This window comes from Lachnellula hyalina, assembly GCF_007821495.1.
Source record: "Lachnellula hyalina strain CBS 185.66 chromosome Unknown contig00006, whole genome shotgun sequence".
NCBI classification, from domain to species: Eukaryota; Fungi; Ascomycota; class Leotiomycetes; order Helotiales; family Lachnaceae; genus Lachnellula; species Lachnellula hyalina.
In genome coordinates this window covers 311,331-329,280 of record NW_022157120.1, presented here as the reverse complement: position 1 = coordinate 329,280, position 17,950 = coordinate 311,331, and the positions used below count along the sequence as shown (strand labels likewise).

Below are 17,950 nucleotides of genomic sequence, written 5' to 3'. Positions count from 1 at the left end.
GTTTATTGTGGTTAAACTTCGGCAAGTTCGAAGCTTCCGATCAAAATTCTTTAAGCAAAGACTGTTGATCTTGCGATAATCAACATTCGGACTCTCTTCCTTGGAGCTACAAACTCTAGCCAAGATGGAAGAAATGTTCGATGTCTTCGAGGACAAGCCCCAGGCCTCTGTCTCTGTCTCCGAAAAACCCAGGAAATCGAAAAAAGAGAAAAAAGACAGGAACAAGAAGAGGAATCTGAACGGAGACGTCAAAAAGGTCGCAGAGGAGCAAGATGTCGATTCTGACATGAAAGATGCGGAGCATGCGGTAGAAATAATGGAGGAGGAAACAGAAAGCAATGAGCTGGAAGAGATGCAAGATGCTAAGAGGCGGCGCATGGAGCAGGAAGCAGAACCAGTGGTTACAGATACCTTTCAAACAGAGCAGTCGCGAGAGGTCGCAGGTTCAGCGGGTTTACAAGCCAAAGACGACGGAGCTCTGGTCATTCAACACAACATTCAACATCAAGTCTCCCTGCCTCCCGACTACGCATACATACCGATCTCACAACATAAACCACCTGAAAAGCCGGCTCGAGTGTATCCTTTTGAGCTTGATCCTTTCCAGAAGGTCTCAATTGCTTCTATAGAAAGAAATGAGAGTGTACTAGTATCGGCGCATACGAGTGCGGGGAAAACTGTTGTTGCGGAGTACGCTATTGCACAATGTTTGAAGAACAACCAGAGGGTCATCTACACAAGTCCAATCAAAGCATTGAGCAATCAGAAGTACCGAGAGTTTACGCAGGAATTTGGAGACGTTGGACTCATGACCGGAGATGTTACCATCAATCCAACAGCTACTTGTTTGGTCATGACAACAGAAATTTTGAGATCTATGTTGTATCGGGGCTCGGAAATCATGCGTGAGGTTGCTTGGGTCATTTTCGACGAGATCCATTACATGAGAGATAAAACTCGTGGTGTGGTTTGGGAAGAGACTATTATCTTATTACCTGACAAGGTCAGATATGTCTTTTTGTCGGCCACTATTCCCAATGCTATGCAATTTGCAGAGTGGATTACAAAGACACATCAACAGCCCTGTCATATCGTCTACACAGATTTCCGACCGACACCCTTACAACACTATTTCTTCCCCGCAGGAGCTGACGGCATCCACTTGATTGTTGACGAGAAAGGCAACTTCCGAGAGGACAATTTCCAAAAGGCCATGTCAACCATTGAAGAAAAAAGCGGTGCCGACCCAGCAGATGTCAACGCAAAGCAGAAAGGCCGGGGGAAAGCCAAGAAGACGAACACCGGCGGCAACAAGGATACCTCGGACATCTACAAGATCGTCCGAATGATTATGCTGAAACACTATAATCCAGTCATTGTCTTTAGTTTCAGTAAACGAGAATGTGAGGCTTACGCTTTGCAGATGAGTACGATGGCTTTCAATGATGAATCGGAGAAGAACATGGTACAGAAAGTCTTTGAGAACGCCATCGAGTCGTTATCGGAAGAAGACAGGACTCTTCCGCAAATTCAACATATCTTACCGTTATTACGTCGAGGTATTGGTGTTCATCACTCCGGACTATTGCCCATCTTGAAGGAGACCATTGAGATCTTATTCCAAGAGAATCTGATCAAAGTGCTGTTCGCCACGGAGACTTTCTCTATTGGTCTGAATATGCCTGCCAAGACCGTCGTTTTTACGAGTGTCCAGAAGTTTGATGGTACTAAGATGAGGCATCTAACTCCCTCAGAATTCGTACAAATGTCTGGACGTGCAGGCAGAAGAGGACTCGATGACAGAGGCATCGTTATTATGATGATCGACAGCAAGATGGAGCCTGCAACTGCGAAAGAAATCGTACGAGGCGAGCAAGATAAGCTCAACTCTGCTTTTTATCTCGGCTACAATATGATTCTCAATCTGATGCGTGTTGAAGGCATCTCACCAGAGTTCATGCTAGAGCACTGCTTTTTCCAATTCCAGAACACGTCTGGTGTCTCTGGACTAGAAAAGGAGCTCCAAGATTTACATACAGAACGGGATAACCTCGAGATCGCGGACGAAGCTACCATAAAGGAGTACTACGATCTTCGGCAGCAGATCACATCCTACACCAAGGACATGCACGATGTCATTAACCATCCTGCTTACTGTCTGCAGTTCATGAATCCTGGGAGACTCGTTCATATCAAGTTCGGCGATCAAGATTTTGGATGGGGTGCTGTGGTCAAATTTACCGCACGGCGACCAAAAAAGGGCAGCGACGAGACTTACGCCCCACAAGAATCGTATATCCTCGACGTGTTACTCCAGGTATCCGATAGTTCATCGGTTGGTACGCAAACTTCAACCGATATTCCGGTCGGTGTCTACCCACCTGCTGAGGGTGAGAAGAGCAAGATGGAAGTAGTCCCGGTCCTGTTATCATGCGTGGAAGCAATTGGCCACGTCCGTATATTTCTCCCTAAGGATCTGAAATCAACGGACCAGCGCAATACCATCCGCAAAGCATTGGATGAAGTCAAGCGTAGGTTTCCGGACGGTATTGCGATCTTGGACCCGATTGACAATATGGGCATTACCGACGATTCCTTCAAGAAGCTCCTGCGTAAGATAGAAGTTCTTGAATCCCGCCTTTTGTCAAATCCCCTCCACAACTCACCCCGCCTACCCGAACTTTACAACCAGTATGCCGGGAAGATGGAAATCGGACGCAAGATCAAGGAGAAGAAGAAACAAATAACCGAAGCATTGAGTATTATGCAGTTGGATGAACTTAAGTCTCGCAAGCGAGTCCTACGCCGTCTCAACTTCATCAACGACCAAGAAGTTGTGGAGCTCAAGGCTCGTGTCGCTTGTGAGATCTCGTCCACTGGCGATGGCCATGAGCTCCTCCTATCTGAGCTGCTCTTTGACCGCTTTTTCAACGAAATGCCACCCGACATGTGCGCCGCAGTTCTCTCTTGCTTTATCTTTGAGGAGAAGACTAAGGCCCCACCCGTAAAGGATGAAATGGCCAAGCATTATGCTGAGATCTTGCGCCAGGCGAAGATCATTGCGAAGGTAGCACGGGAGAGTAAGTTGGAGTTGAATGAAAAGGAATACGTGGAAACTTTCAAGCAGGAACTTATGGGCGTTGTGCTGGCTTGGGCTCAGGGGAAGTCATTTTCTGAAATTTGGTATGTCCTACACCCTCCTTACCCGTCCCCACCGTTTACTGATAACCCAAATAGCAAAATGACGGAAGTCTACGAAGGTTCACTCATTCGTCTCTTCCGACGACTAGAAGAACTGCTTAGACAAATGGCTCAAGCTGCTAAAGTCATGGGCTCCGATGAGCTTGCCGCTAAGTTCGAGTTGTCGCTCAGCACGATTAGACGAGATATTGTTGCAGCTCAGAGTCTGTACTTGTAAGTCAGGATTTTGATCTCGGCTTGGAAATGAACGGGAGATGGGCATATGAAATAAAAAGTACGCATGGTCGGCTGGGTGCGTGGAGCTTGGCGTTCTGATATTTCATCTAAAGGGTTTTGTCTGCCTTTGATATCCACTGGTAGTTGATGTTCTTTGCATGAATTCCTTATGCTGGAGTTCAGCTACTGAGGCTCCCGCTTTTTACTTTGGACATCAAGGGTGATGCTTCCATATTCTGTGATTCGTCCCGAGTGAGTTTTAGGTACAGTAGGTAGGTGCATCGCCGAGTCCTTTAACACCAATAACCCGGCTTAACCTTTAATCAATCTTCGACGCTGTGCAGTAGTACCGGTAGGATCTCGTTCCAAACAGCGGGCCAGATCAGATCAAGGGGAATTCTATCATTTATTTGCTTTTTCACGATGCATGAAATCTATTCGATGCCCTTGTTGTCTGACACGTGTAAATAGTGACATCTCATGAATTGTGATTGCTGTCATGGATTTGTCAATAGAAGAAGAAAGCAAAAAAGCCACCGAGTACGGAAACCCAGACCCTGCGGTCTAGAAGGGCTGCGGCGTACGTGCATAGCTGCCATGGGAGGACCATGTCAAGCCATGTGAAATCTTAACGCTCAGACTGAATCTTTACTGAGTACTACTGTTGTATGACTGTACTGGTCTTTTGGAGGGGTCCAGAATCAGGGGATACAAGCATGTACTGTGAGACGGAACCCGACAAGCAAACACAGCCTTGCGGCATTGGTACCCTACACTTGAACATTTACCCCTGACTAAAGCTCCTCCACGAATGGCAAGCGGATCGGAATACGAATGTAGCCATGACTCAATACTACAATAACTTACGTCCTTCTCAAGTTCCTTCCCGTTAAAGCTCTGTAGGTAGCCGGCCGAAGGGGAGACGCAAGCCGCGTTTCTCTGGAACAAGTCTCTTGTTCCGATGCAGGACATGAGGGGCGATTCGTGGCTGCTTCGTAAGGCGCTGAAAAGACGTTTACAATGTTAATTAAGCCTCGACATTTTTTCCCTGTGGGATGTGGATGTTGTTCATCTGCAATGCAAGCCCGGTCAGGCTAAAGAGGTGTCTGCCAATCATCCTGAAATGCGTTGTTCTTTCTAGGCCAATTCTGCATAACATAGCATCTTTCAACCGGGACTTCCTAGGTAGGTACCTGTTCACTGCAGCGCCAGTCGCGGGTGAAAGAGTTTATTAGCAGAAGTCTTTATTAACGGTGTTGGATATAAAGTACCATAGTGCCTTGTCTTATGCTCAAACTGTGGCCTTTTCTATATATAGAGACATACGGTATAATATGGTATATAGCTTTTCAATATGGCAGAGGTTCAGGATTCCCCTCCTTCAGTGACCTCAATCGAGACAATCATCGCCCGATGTAGAGCCCCTGAGTCGCAATTCGGAAGTAGATCTGCAGCTGATAAGAAGTGGCCAGGGTCTAGTTTGTACTCCTATACAGTAGTACGGTGAAAGAAAGAACATCTGCAACAGACAACTTGTCAACTTAACAACTTGACAACTCAGACTTTTACTTTTCCATTCTCTCTACTTTACTGTAATTGTATAATAGCACTTACTGTGATTTCGAACTGCTCCATATTAGAGCTCCAGACCGCCTAGATCACATTCCAGACCCCTGCGGACAGATTTTGTCACCAACGCTGCACACCCACAGACGAATACTAGCACTGTATCGTCTACTACTATTTTGCTAGCAGGCATTGTTGGGATCTACGAAGACCCTCCCCCCACTTCTTTCAACACCACATCTCTTCTCGTCTCCTCATTCACCGTCTCCTGCGTTCTCAGAAGCATAAACTCTAGCATATTTACTCTCCTGCCTATTCCTTTCGAGAATTGAATCAAAAACAGTCACCCAACCGCCCGTCACCTTTTTTCACAGGTCGAGGCACTGGTCTGGAGTTTTCAATGTCATACTAACGCGGTCGACGCAATCCTTCAAGGCACTGAACAGCACACGAACGTTGTCAATAGACCTCAAGACGTGGTATGCCATGGATACCTCTTCCGCACCTCTAGCCGATTACTTCTGGATCGCCGGTATCGACTCGCTTTCCTACAATGACTCCCTCTTCAGGCCACAAAATCCCAGTGACCTTAATGGCGCCGGGCCACCCTCACCAAGAGTCGACGCAACAATAGAAGAAGCGGACAGTGAAGGAGAAGGACCTGGATCACCTGTAAATAAAGAAAATGACGCCCCTAAAGCCACGGCCCGGCATTCTCGCACCAATTCCTGGAATCGGCTCAGCAAGCTATCCAGCGATGCACGAAATTCAATTTCGACGCTCGATGAGCTCGAAAGCACAGCTAGTAACAGAAGCAGTATGACTATCAAGGCTCTGCCCATGAATGGCAACGAGGGCAGTGGTGCTTTGGGGGATTTCGATTTCGACAAGGCCTTGACGAAATTTGCGAATGAGAGGGAGAATTTCCTGGATGACTTGAGCTTTTCTGCAGGAGCTCCTGTTCAGAGCAGGCCGCCGATGACAACGCCAATCATAAATACGCGGGCAGAGAGACTCAGGGTGGAAGATGGGGAGTTCGGTGGGACACCAGGGAGGAAAAGCCCTTTGCTAAGGAGTGTAGGAGGTAGCATACGACGACGGATCAGTTTTAGGGACATGAACAGTATGAAGAGGCAACCAAGTGTTCAGAGAACAAGTAAGTCGGATTTGAGGTTTCATATAAATGACTGGAAAGGATTATATAACATGATTGGAATCAGGTTTCTAGGGGGGGCTTTGTTGATCCTATGACTACGTGCTGACATGTTGCATCTGCAGCCTCTGTACGCACATCAAGACGGATGAGCAATTACAACTCTGTTATTCCACCTCCCGAACCTTTGAATATCGATCCAGATACCCACCCCCTGAAACGAACCTTCGAACCCGTATTACTGGACCGATACCCCCCGAAGCATGCAACGGACGAGGTAAAGAGACGAGGACGATTCCCTGACTACATACCTATGTTTGCATTTCCAAATGATGTTACTATCATGTCTTCAGACGAACGGCCCCGGTCGACATGGCATGGTTTTGCAATGACCTCTGACGACAATTCGAAGATCTATGGCATTACGGTTATTGTATGGATGCCGCTGAACTCGGACGCAGCTGAGAATGTCGAGAGGCGATGCGAGCAATGGAGGCAGCGCCACATGACAAATGAAGAAAGGGAATTGGCTGCAAGCTTGGGAGAAAGATTGGCTTCGGAACGTGCAAATTTGTCTCAGTTACTGGCGAGGTTACCAACTGTAGTCTCCGGTTCAGATGCCAGAGATGCCCTGGAAGAGCAAATTAGTGCTGTGGAAGAGAAGATTTCACTGATGACTGATATGTTACGGCCCGTACGACATGGAGCTGCTTCCAAGATCGATGGTTTGACAGATGGTGAGACTGGGCTGTGGTCACCCAGAGCTTATGGAATCATTGGACGAGATGGCAGTATGACTAGCTTCTGGAAGGAGTGGTTACGAGCTGTGGTCGTTCCTATGACTAATGGAGCCATTTACAGGGTTCCAGCAAGTACCCCAACGCTCGGACAATGGCAACCCCTGGAGCGATATGTCGTCAACCTCTGTACAGAAGCATTGAGCCCCATCTCCTCGAAGACTCAGGTTGAATTAGGAGTCAGAGAACTGCGATTATTTGCGAGGAAGGAAGCTGCAAATGAACTTCCGGAGTCTCGCAGCACTGATCTCTACGCTTTGTTTAGAGCTCTCACTATTCAAAATATTGTGGCTTTATTCGAATTTGCCTTGTCGGAATCTAGAATCATATTACTATCATCACATACGGCTATGCTCCATCTTGCAAGCAAAGCTATAGCAAGCTTGTTATATCCCATGAAATGGGCGAGTATTTTCATTCCGGTTCTGCCTAAACGGTTGATTCAAGTCTTGGAAGCACCCTGCCCATATATCGTCGGGATTGAGAGGAGATACGATAATTTGGAACTTCCAGAAGATGACTACGTTTTAGTAGATTTAGATCAAGATACCATAAATGCAACATCAGCACCTGACGCTCTGCCTCGGCAACAACGTCGAAAACTCGTTTCACTCCTCCAGTTGGCAGCTCCTCATCATAACAGATGTGGAGTTCAAGTTGGACCACCACCATACGCTATCGAAACCTTTCCTTACGATGCCTTCACATCTGAGAACGAAGCAATCTTCACCCAGAACGCCCCTCCTAGTTCCCTGGCACAGTACGTGGCCCAAAATTCAACAACTTTCGGAGAGCCTGATCCGATAGCTTCGAAACGGGCGTTGGTCTTCAATGCATTCTTGCAAACGAAGAATGATCACAGTCGTGTGGAGAGACCTTTGACAAGTAAATCTTCAGCCAGAGCTAGTCCCCCTTCATCGGTCTCGCCGGTATCAGGACACTTTCCGCCTTTACCAACCACGCCTGTCTCGCGGAACGATTCTGGATTTGCTCTTGCCGCTACATTAAGGGAGAAAAGGTCGGGACACTTCGATGCTAATTCAAGAAGAAGCTCATCATTCAATGTGGATAGACAACCTACGCTACGTCGACCGAGCGCGCCTTTCGGTGCCGGTCACTCCTCAAGCCTGTCTACCTCCGCTGTGTCCATAGACGCCCAATCTATGTATGGCTACGCTCCCTCAGCTTACGCGGCTTCGACCCTAGCTGCCTCGACCATCATGCCGAATATGCTCATGCAGCCAGTCCGGAATACGGATAGTATGATCTGGGTTGAGGGCCACTGTATGGTCCTGAAACCAAATGACAACTCGTCCGTTTGCTCTATCTGTGAAGAGAAGCCTGACGGGGATGGAACATACAAATGCACGAGCTGTACCACGGTCGCTCATGGTCGCTGCTTGGGTACGCTATCTTTGGTCTGCCCAGCAGCATTCCACGCCGATCGCGTACGAGCAGCCTTCGTCCGTTGCTTTGCAAGTCTCTTCTACACTTACAGGAAGTATCTGAATAGACCGACGAGGGAGCAAAAGAAGAGCGGCCAACTTTACGGTTTCGACATGGATGGATTCTTGAAAAGTTTGCCAACTGAACAGCAGGAGTATATCACTATGTTGAAGCAGACACAAGGTAATTTTCTCCTCACCCATTACTTTATCAACCTCTAACACATTTTACAGCATTCAACGAATTTATCCATGAGCGTGAAACCAATCCCTCCAACTCCCCCAAAGTCCAACTCTTCGATAGTATCATCCTGTCCAAGAAATCCCGCGGCCGCACCTCTTTCTTCTCCTCACGTGGTGCCTCAAGATCCTCCTATCTTGACGATACCTCCGATCATCTCTGGCGAAGTGCTGCAGTGCCCACGCCGAGCTGGAAGGTTCCAGGCGATCTTCACGCTATTACAACGCGCATCCCGGCTCAGCTAGATGTCACGCTGATGCGGGAGCCGAGAGTTATTCAGGGCGTTCCGAGGATGGATATGCCCGGGAAGAGAGTAGGACGAAAAGCGGTTCCGAGTTTGCTTGGGATTAGTGGTCGAGGCTAAACACGGCCAACGATCGTCACTGCTTGCCCAAACCCAAAAGCAACAAAAAGAATGTCATAAGAAAAAAATAACAGAATGAAAACGAAATAAGAAAGTTGCAACGACTGAAGGACCTAATGACACATTCTTGTAAGATACGAGCAACATCAGCAAAAGCATTGGACGGGATGGTTTCTGGTGTACATGTGTATGTATATAGGTGTTCGGGAGCAAGGCATAAAAGACAGACGACAAGCAGGCGTTTGAACGTGATTGGAGTGAGCCAGTAGAGGGGGGGTTGGAATACGCGTCTGGAATGAAGGGTAGATTGTTCAAGAGATGAAGGGATAATATATGTCGATACCCAAGCCCCCTCCAAAAGTACCTTTGCCATTAGTCGTAGCCGTATTTGAAGTACCACATACCAAACAACTGTTTGCTATTGTCGAGTGACAGGTCTCTGCGGACGGGAAAAGGGCGTTTGATTTCTGTGAACCCTAATTTCATGTACTCGTCGTCCACTTCCGAGCTAGTGCTTTTCTTTTGGCGTGTAATAAAGGAAGAACTGCGCCTCCATTAGTACTTACTTTGAAGTTGCGGATTCGGGTTGTATAACACATATGCTTTCTAAATATAGGGATTCTAGTCCGGTGTCCAGCGAACGGCACAAGTGGCCGTCCTGCAGTCTTATAGAAGTAAAGCTAATCAATATATGTGTGAAGATATGTTACGTGGTTATGTTTTTCGACATTTGAACGTACGAGACAGCCGCAGGATTGATTTACTTCGTAATGCAGTCAGCAAAAGAAATAACGATTGGCTTTGTCTCTCTCAGTCTGCAGTTACTTGTTTCAAAGTCTCGAGAAAGATCGAACTCGTATGCTCAGCCACTGATTTGCTTGGTTCGTACTGGATGTAATCTCCAGGGATCCTCTTTACCTTTAAGGTTTTATGTAACTTTAAACGTAAAATGGGGGATGTGGGTAGGTTCCGGCTGAGTATACGAAGTACGACTCTCGCCGCAATCTTCGCCGCACGCACGCACCATTCTGATGGGGATCTCCCACGCGATGCACGCCCTCTATGGAGTAGTGCGTCTCCTACTGCGCCTTCGGTTGTAAACGCGCAGTAGAGTCGAGTCAATCGAGTCAGTCGAGTTTTACCTTATTTTCCTTAATCGTTTGTCCTGCTGTATCGTTATTTTGCTCCTCTTTTAAATCCGAACCCTTGGTTGTACTTGGATGAGGGCCTCCAGTTATCTCGAAGTGCGTTATAAAGTCTTGAAAAGTGAACTTAAAGAAAATGATCCAAAATACCAAGCTAGTTTTTTGACCGCTTAAGGATTTTTATACGATCTGCAAATACATTCATGATTGCCTAAGATCACTTTCGAGCATCCCTGAATAGCTAAATTCAGTGGGTTCTAGGGAACAACATCCATGTACAAACGGGAATAGCTTCTCAGCCTTGAACTACTCAATCTCACCAAGGTCATTGCTTTTTCCGTGCCGTAAACTGGAGATATAAAGCCTAGATATGCCTCTACCCTATATTACTTCTGTTGGTAAGAAACCATTCTCCTAAGCTACTTAAACACATATTCAAAATGATCTCATCCGCCGCTCTTCTCACTTCACTTGCCTTGATTCAGTCCGCGACATCGATGCCGCAGCTGCTCCCTCGGCAAAATAACAACTGCAATGTCACATTCTCCCGTTTCTCCAAGCAGGATGCTGGGAGCTTCCTCGCAACGATCGAGCATGTGATTGTTCTTACATCATGTAAGCAACCATCCGCTGACAAACATCCCTATCTATCTAACATCGTACCTGTACAGTTGAGGAGGGCAAGGAAAGTGTCCCGATCTCTCGCTCGTCGTGTTGGAATGTTGTCAATTGGGGAAAAGGCTGTACCTGGAACAACGCAGAACGCACCAGTATCGACAAAGGCTGGACAATCCAACACGAAGGCTATAGCGCCTACGGCGACTATGCCGCCCCCGTCCAGATCCACGGCAATGGCTGCGAGGGCACAGTCCTGACATGCAAGGGCGACCACAGCCACTACACACTCCCGAACCCGGGGGACCCCAACGGCGGCGGCCAGTACTTCTACATCAGCAACACGGAGTGCGCTCTCGCGGGCCAAAACGCAGCTGCATTGCTCGGCTCCAATATCAAGGGCCAGGAACTCACCAGCTTGCTTCAGGGCGAGGGCAATATGCAGGGCTTCAATGGAGATTTCTCAACCCTCAAAGACGATGGTGAGGTGCCTACGCCGGCCCCCTACCACTGCACGCATTTCCCCGTCTCCGAATCCGTGTGCACGCCTTTTTACGAATGTGTCGATAACGCGCCCACCCCCGCCATCACCGCGTACTTCGCGGACAGCGCAAGTATGGCTTCCACCATGTCGACGGTGCCGACGGTTGCCCCGATTTCGTCGCCTGCTCCGTGTAGTAGTCCGCCGGCGACGGGGACGTGTAATTGCAATGAGGACGGTTGCTCGCAGGATTCTCCGGCTTGTTGCGCTAATGGGACATGCTGAGGACAATGACTGTAGTATATACGTATCGGCATTGCTGCGAGCTCTTCTTGGTAATTTAACGTAAAGGGGACAGGCATTAAACAGGAGCGGGCATAAGCACGGCATTTATCTAGTGATTCAATTCTTGTTATTAATTTGATGCGAACATACATACATACTGAAAGTTCCTTTTATGATACTTGACTTGTCTTCTTCTGGTAGGTGAGGTGCATTTCAATTGAAGGTAATGAAGTAATATTCTTTCTTATACTACCTATGTATAGTTGGTTGATTTTTATATGGTAGTTTGGCGTGGTTATTACTGGCGCTAGCATAATAGACTACTTGAGGGGATTCTGTCTCCTAGTTAATTACGTATACCGGGAATTATTATCAGCAGGACTGATGCTACTTCCGAAGACAAGTGTTATAGATCAGAATAGGTGATTCACTTGATCCAAGTGTATTAAAGCTGAGCCATTCATCGCATGGTCAATTCCTTTAAGTGATTCTTTAGTCCGTTTCCCATATGATCAGATATTCACATCCTCTTTCTTTTTGCCAATTTTCTATTATATACTTCAGTGTATCTAATAAGCCATCCCAGACGGCTCGCCATATCCCAACACAGCGATTAAAATTCACTACCCTAACCGTCCATTCCATTCCACCAGTGAATAGAATCCCATCATTCTATATTTATCTAGCCTGAACCGCGGTTCCAACTTCCCATTCCTTCCCATCCCTTCCCAAGAATCCAATCTATACTTGGTCATTCATCAATGCATACAATTCCACAAACAACATCAACCTCACAGAATGGCCCACAACAACAAACGCACACTTCAAACCCCGGAAGAACTGATGAAGAAACCCAAGGTCAAGCGTCGCAACATCACGCCTGTGAGAAACGCTTCCCAGGGGAGACTGGTGATCTTGGAGCCAAGAACTAGAGCCGACGCTCTTGCCTTTCCCGGGCTGTTGTTTCCTGTCAAAGGGGTGACTTCGGTATGTGGAATTGGCTTGCTTTTCTTTTCTTACACGTTTGGGTGCTGCTCTTTGAATCATGAGCATAGTTCTCTCTCATACATATTTCCATCATCCTCTCAATTCCTCGCACTACGCCAGAAACAAATGTATATATACACAGTACTAACAACAAGCCTCACCCTCCAGAGCTCATCACAAACTCCTACTCCCACCCAGCCATCCAACCCCGCAACGCCTCACCTCCACCCTAACCAGCACCCTCACAATCACAACCGCACACCAAGTCCCTCGACCCCAGCATGCGGCACCCCCCACCTAATCCCCAACGACCAACTAACACACATCGCAACCCTAATGACCTCCCTCAGCGAAGAAACCAACAGCATACGTTCCGAGCTGCAACTGATGCACCAGCAATACACGGAAGTACAGCGGGAGTGTAAGGAGGTGAAGAGGACGATGGAAGCGGTTACTGCGCTGGGTATGTTGGGCGAGGAAGTTGTGTTTGAAGGAGAAGGGAAAGGGAAAGAGGGAGGAAGTTCTCGTGATTTGAGATCGGAATTCGCAGCTGTTGCACCAACACAGCAGAGGAAGTTTCTAGCTGATGAGCTGTCACATAAGATTAGAGTGTTGCAGCCGGAATTCCCGCGAAAGATTTCGGGCATGATTATAGAGGGGGAGAAGGATAATGCTGTGTTGATTAACTTGTAAGCATCTCATTTGCAAGTCTGAGTGAAAATTTAACTTACTAACAGTTCTTAGACTCGAGGATAAGTCTGCTCTTCGGGCCAAGGCCGATGAGGCTTTTGACGTTTGGGTTGCGGAAACGAAGAATGGAAATGGTTTGAAAAGAGGATGAACAGCAGGGAAGCAATGAAATGAGAGTTGAGCTCTGTAATGGAATGGATATGGAGTGGTAACGAATAATGATAATCTAGAGACCGCTTACCTACAACCCTCAGCTTGTTCAGGAACATCCCAGGAGTCGGGACGTTGAACCCCAATTGAGCTTAGGCAAGGAGAGATAAGTCAAAGTGCAAGAACAAGATCAGAACCTCAGATGATGACCCGAAACATTTGATCTCCCTTCAGGCGTGAAAGCATCCATATGAACCACAGCATCCCAAAACACCTCTTGTCTAAGTTTTCCACCAGCCTAAGATACCAGAAAACGCCCTCCCACTTCCCACGCTCATGTAACCTTCGCCCCCAACGCCCCCGTACTCAAGAACCCCCTATTCCCCATTGTCCCTCTCCACCCAATACTCAGCACCCCAAACATGATCCTCCCCCCCCTCCTCCGTCCCTCCGCCATCCACCTCCTCAACCAAAAAGCAAACCTGCCTCACATCCCCCGGCATCAACACAGGCCTCTCCTCCCCATTAAGTCCCACACTCCGAAGCCCGTCCCTCGTCTCCAACACCACACCATCGAGACAAATCGTGTCCTCTCCACAGTTCTCCAACTGTGCTTCTAGCGCCCATTTCCTAAGGGAGGAAGAAGATGGGGAAGGGGGCAGGGGCCCCGCTTTGGTGCGGACGACCATACACCCTTTACAGACAAACTGGTACAGTTTCCGAAATGTGCGGATCCGTCCAGATGTAGGCGTTGTTTCTGTATATGTGACTGTGACAGCCAAGACATGGGAACCCTCTTCTTTCAAATCAAAGTTTACGATTTTCTGTAAGCTTTTCGACGCTTCCAAATCTACGCCGGCATCCTTTTCGTTTTCGTCTGATGATGACGATGATGATGATGATGAGGGTGGAGAAAGAGGGAGAGATGTAGGGGTTGCGGACGAGGGGATCTTCATTTCTGCTTCTATGCGGACATTGGAGATTGTTTTCTGGGGGGTGCTGCCAGGCAGGATCTCGTTGTTTGCGCATAGGGTGCAGGAGAAGGTCTCGCCTACGTATGCGGAGCCGAAGGCCGGGGGGAGGGTGAGGAGGGGCGAGAGGATGAAGGCATCAGGTTTGGTAGAGGGGTATGCGAGGGATGCGGTGAGGTCTGGGGAGGGTGAGGGTGAGGGGGATGGTGGGAGAGGGTGTTGAATTGAGAGGGAGGGACGAGAGAGTCTGTGTACTGGTCAGTTCCTATATTATATTATACTTGCATTGGAATTGAAGTGAATTAATTGTAAATACCGTAAAACTTTGAGCGAAACAGAATGCGGTTCCTTCACCGCATCAATGGTCGAGGGCACGCGCTGATGCGCCATGTTTGGTGTTTTTCAAGCCATGTAGTTGGTTATTTTTCATGTTCATGAAGTGACGTTGGACCAAGCTCAAGCTCAATCTTTCCCTTTCTCCACGCCATGCCCCGCCGTAATCTGATCTTATCGTGGCACCAGTGTGGCTTCGTCTTAAAACTTTCTTTCCACAATCGGAACAGTCTCCGCCTTAGATCTACAACTACGCGGGCTGCTTTGGGAAAGGAGGCAACGACCATGGAAAAGGGCATTCCTCTGAAGAGGGAGGATGGGTTGCTTCTCATCATGGATACGCCCAAAGGTGCGTTTGTTGCTTGTTTCAGAACAATGCAATTTTTCACTTTTGCCACTTTACTGACTCTGCTTTACATTTAGGTCGAGGAGTCTTTGCTGGTAAAGATATACCAGCTCGTACGGTCATTGAAGTATCTCCGGCTTTGGTGCTGGATCCAGTGGAGAATAAAGAGCATATTGAGAAAACAGATCTCTACAATTATACATAGTAGGTCACATGATTCACTCTGTTTGCACGCTGAGGCTTATTGGGTTAGCAATTGGCCTTACACACCGCCACTGTTGGAGAACGGGAATGGTAATGGAAACGGCCATTTAAATGGCTCAGGAAAACCTCCCTCGACAACTCAAGCCGTTATTCTCGGTCTTGGATCTATGTTCAATCATTCCAACAAGCAGCAGAATGTTGGATGGGAACGTGACCTCACCCATCTGCTCGTCACCTACACGGCACTGAGAGATATCAGAAAAGGAGAAGAACTCTGTATCTCATATGGATCACGGCTCACATTCAAAGATATGGATGGAGACGGTGATTCTTTTGAAATGGAACCAGATGATATGGAGGAATGGCTGAATTACACAGACTTAATTGACTGAACATTCCGTTTTGGCGACGCAATTATCCTTCATGTACTGTGTGAGACTTCCTTAATAATGTACAAGAGTGAGGTATCCTGCGAATTTGTGACCACCCGTGCGAAGAAGAGAGAACACGCCTCATGCATAAACAAAAGAGGAGAAGTGTAGAGAAAATCAATGACCACACACTATCACATGCCCGGTGGAGGAGGTACCTATGATTGTCAGTTTGAGAAAGCCTCCTATATCTGTCTAACTTACAGCATTGTAGCCACCAGTCCCTGGAGCCGATCCTGGCGGTGGAGGAGGTGCTTCTGACGGAGGTGGAGGTGGGGCAGAGCTAGGAGCGCCAGGTGGAGGTGACTGTTGCTGTTGAGCAGCAGCCGCAGCCATATACTGTTGGTAATATTGTGCGTAGGCTGCGTAGCCACCATAAGCTGCGTATGGATCTGCACCAGCACCATAGTACTGAGCATACTGAGCGGCATAATCGGCTCCGGCTGTTGGACTGCCAGCGCCAGGTGCGGCTGGGGTTGTTGGACTCATGACGCCACTTGGAGTGTTGGGAGCGGGAGAATTGTTGTAACCGCCTCCTCCGTAGCCACCACCATAAGAGTTTGATCTATCAGGAGCACGATCACCATAGCCACGCTCTCCTCCATAACCAGTGCTAGGGGCACCATAGCCACGTTGTGGGGGTGGTCGGTTTTTGAATTCTTCATACTGCTCTCTGACGTTCTTCAACAAATCCTCGCAAAGCTCCTTGGCCTTTTGAACCTCGTTTGGATCAGGTCCCCTAATTCAGATTAGCAAGAACCAGGGTGTCAAATAATCAATACTTACGCAACATGCAAATACATATCTTCGTCACTCTCACGCCCAGTCCCATGCTCCATGAAGCCAGATCCACGGCCCTTGATTTGGACACGACACCTAGTCTCTTGTTGGATATGCTTGACATAGGCACCCCCGTGACCAACAACTTGAGCACGAAGATTGAAGCCAGGAATTGGGTCAAAGTCTATCGGAATTCTTTCCTCGGGCCATTTGCGCTGGTTTTCCATTAGCAACTCCTTATCCAAGACCAAAACAACTTACTCTGCCAAATTCGTCTCTCTCGACTTGATCTGGCTCTCGTCGGCGGAATCGTCGCTCGTCGACTAGGTTGGGAAGTTCCTGCTGCATCAGTTCTTCGATCTTTTCGACCGCCTGCTCGAGGCCTTTTTTCGTGGTACTCGTAACGTGGAGATACAGGGGCGGGTTCTGGTTACGAATCAGCAAGTCTTCGCCATTGTTGCCGAATAAACTTACCGTCGACGTTGCCATGTTTCGATCTGGGTAGTAATTTCCACGCGTGGTGACATCTTGAAAAGTCAACATGAAATCTCTATAAAAACGGTAAGTTGTAGGTATATTGCGTACCAGCTCCGGTTTCTTCTTTAATCTATGTCACGCAGCGGGAGTCAGCAGATGCCAATGAGGTGTGTTTAGTGAGTGCTATTCGCGCTCTAAGTAAGCTTGAAAGTCCCCACAGAGTCAGGTGTACTTGAAATGAAAGGGTAGGAAGAGCTAGGCTATATGTATAATATATCTATGAAGAAAGTCTGATATATCAGTGGAATTTGACACAAGGAGTATTTACCATCTTTTGCGTAGAACCTTTGGTCAGTGTGTAACGGTTGCGAAGGTCGTTGACTTCAATGTCTCTGATGTAGTCGCCGTCGGCAATGTACATCTCACCATTTATTGTGCTTGCGCTATTGCCTGCGCCGGATGCGCCTGGAGAAGCTGATTTTCCGGCTGCTGGGCTTTCGGTCGATCGAATAGGGGGAACATCGACATGCTGAATACCCTTCTTTGCTTGGATGTGGGCATTAATCCTCGCAGCGGCGGCAGCTGAAATATATGTCAGCCTAATTCACAATCTGCAATTTTGATATCCCTCTCCAGCGACTTACCAGCAGCAGCGGCAGGATCAGCACCACCTTTCTTTGCGGCATCTGGAGCTGGAGCTGGGCTATCGGATGCTCTTGCAATAGGACTTCTACTGCGTCTAGAATCGGTGGTGGGCTTCCGTGCAGGGGGAGAACGTGAACGCCGATCGAATCTTGAGACTCTCTTGGGCTCAGCTTCAGTCTGGTCAAAGCGCGAGCGCTTGGCGGTGCGTCGTTCAGTGTCGTCCATCTTGACAGACAAACGGAAGACTGCTATGTTATATTGCTTTCGTGCGCAGGGGATAGGTGGCTGGCGATATGGTAAATGCAGGGTTGCGCAGATTTAAAGACGGATGGATATGGAGATATGGAGCCTCAAAAAAGATCTAACAAAATGTACGTAGATCCTACCTGAGCTAGGCTAAAGTCACGGTAAGCCTACAATTCCCCAG

At 47.9% G+C, this 17,950-nt stretch overlaps 5 protein-coding genes across 5 annotated transcripts; 3 read left to right on the top strand and 2 right to left on the bottom strand.

The window, feature by feature from the left end:
* Positions 1 to 124: 124 nt before the first annotated feature.
* Positions 125 to 3,418, top strand: mtr4 (ATP-dependent RNA helicase; the record flags this gene model as incomplete). Its single annotated transcript, XM_031145618.1, has 2 exons — positions 125 to 3,183; positions 3,238 to 3,418. The coding sequence occupies 2 exons, from the start codon at positions 125 to 127 to the stop codon at positions 3,416 to 3,418; spliced, it is 3,240 nt and encodes a 1,079-aa protein (XP_031009325.1).
* A 1,940-nt stretch (positions 3,419 to 5,358) lies between these two features.
* SPCC297.05 (DENN domain-containing protein) lies at positions 5,359 to 8,983 on the top strand (the record flags this gene model as incomplete). The annotated part of the gene is made up of 3 exons (XM_031145617.1): positions 5,359 to 6,139; positions 6,262 to 8,562; positions 8,613 to 8,983. Coding segments are annotated over 3 exons (3,453 nt in total), but the record flags the coding sequence as incomplete, so codon positions are not given.
* Positions 8,984 to 13,713: 4,730 nt separating this feature from the next.
* On the bottom strand, positions 13,714 to 14,697 carry TRAPPC13 (Trafficking protein particle complex subunit; the record flags this gene model as incomplete). The annotated part of the gene is made up of 2 exons (XM_031145616.1): positions 13,714 to 14,554; positions 14,624 to 14,697. 2 exons carry the CDS (start codon positions 14,695 to 14,697, stop codon positions 13,714 to 13,716), a joined length of 915 nt encoding a protein of 304 aa, XP_031009323.1.
* A 96-nt stretch (positions 14,698 to 14,793) lies between these two features.
* set7 (SET domain-containing protein) lies at positions 14,794 to 15,582 on the top strand (the record flags this gene model as incomplete). The annotated part of the gene is made up of 3 exons (XM_031145615.1): positions 14,794 to 14,989; positions 15,064 to 15,190; positions 15,240 to 15,582. The coding sequence occupies 3 exons, from the start codon at positions 14,794 to 14,796 to the stop codon at positions 15,580 to 15,582; spliced, it is 666 nt and encodes a 221-aa protein (XP_031009322.1).
* A 173-nt stretch (positions 15,583 to 15,755) lies between these two features.
* On the bottom strand, positions 15,756 to 17,748 carry LHYA1_G000623 (Uncharacterized protein; the record flags this gene model as incomplete). Its single annotated transcript, XM_031145614.1, has 8 exons — positions 15,756 to 15,779; positions 15,826 to 16,360; positions 16,408 to 16,616; positions 16,663 to 16,827; positions 16,876 to 16,928; positions 16,987 to 17,008; positions 17,207 to 17,460; positions 17,523 to 17,748. 8 exons carry the CDS (start codon positions 17,746 to 17,748, stop codon positions 15,756 to 15,758), a joined length of 1,488 nt encoding a protein of 495 aa, XP_031009329.1.
* Positions 17,749 to 17,950: the final 202 nt, after the last annotated feature.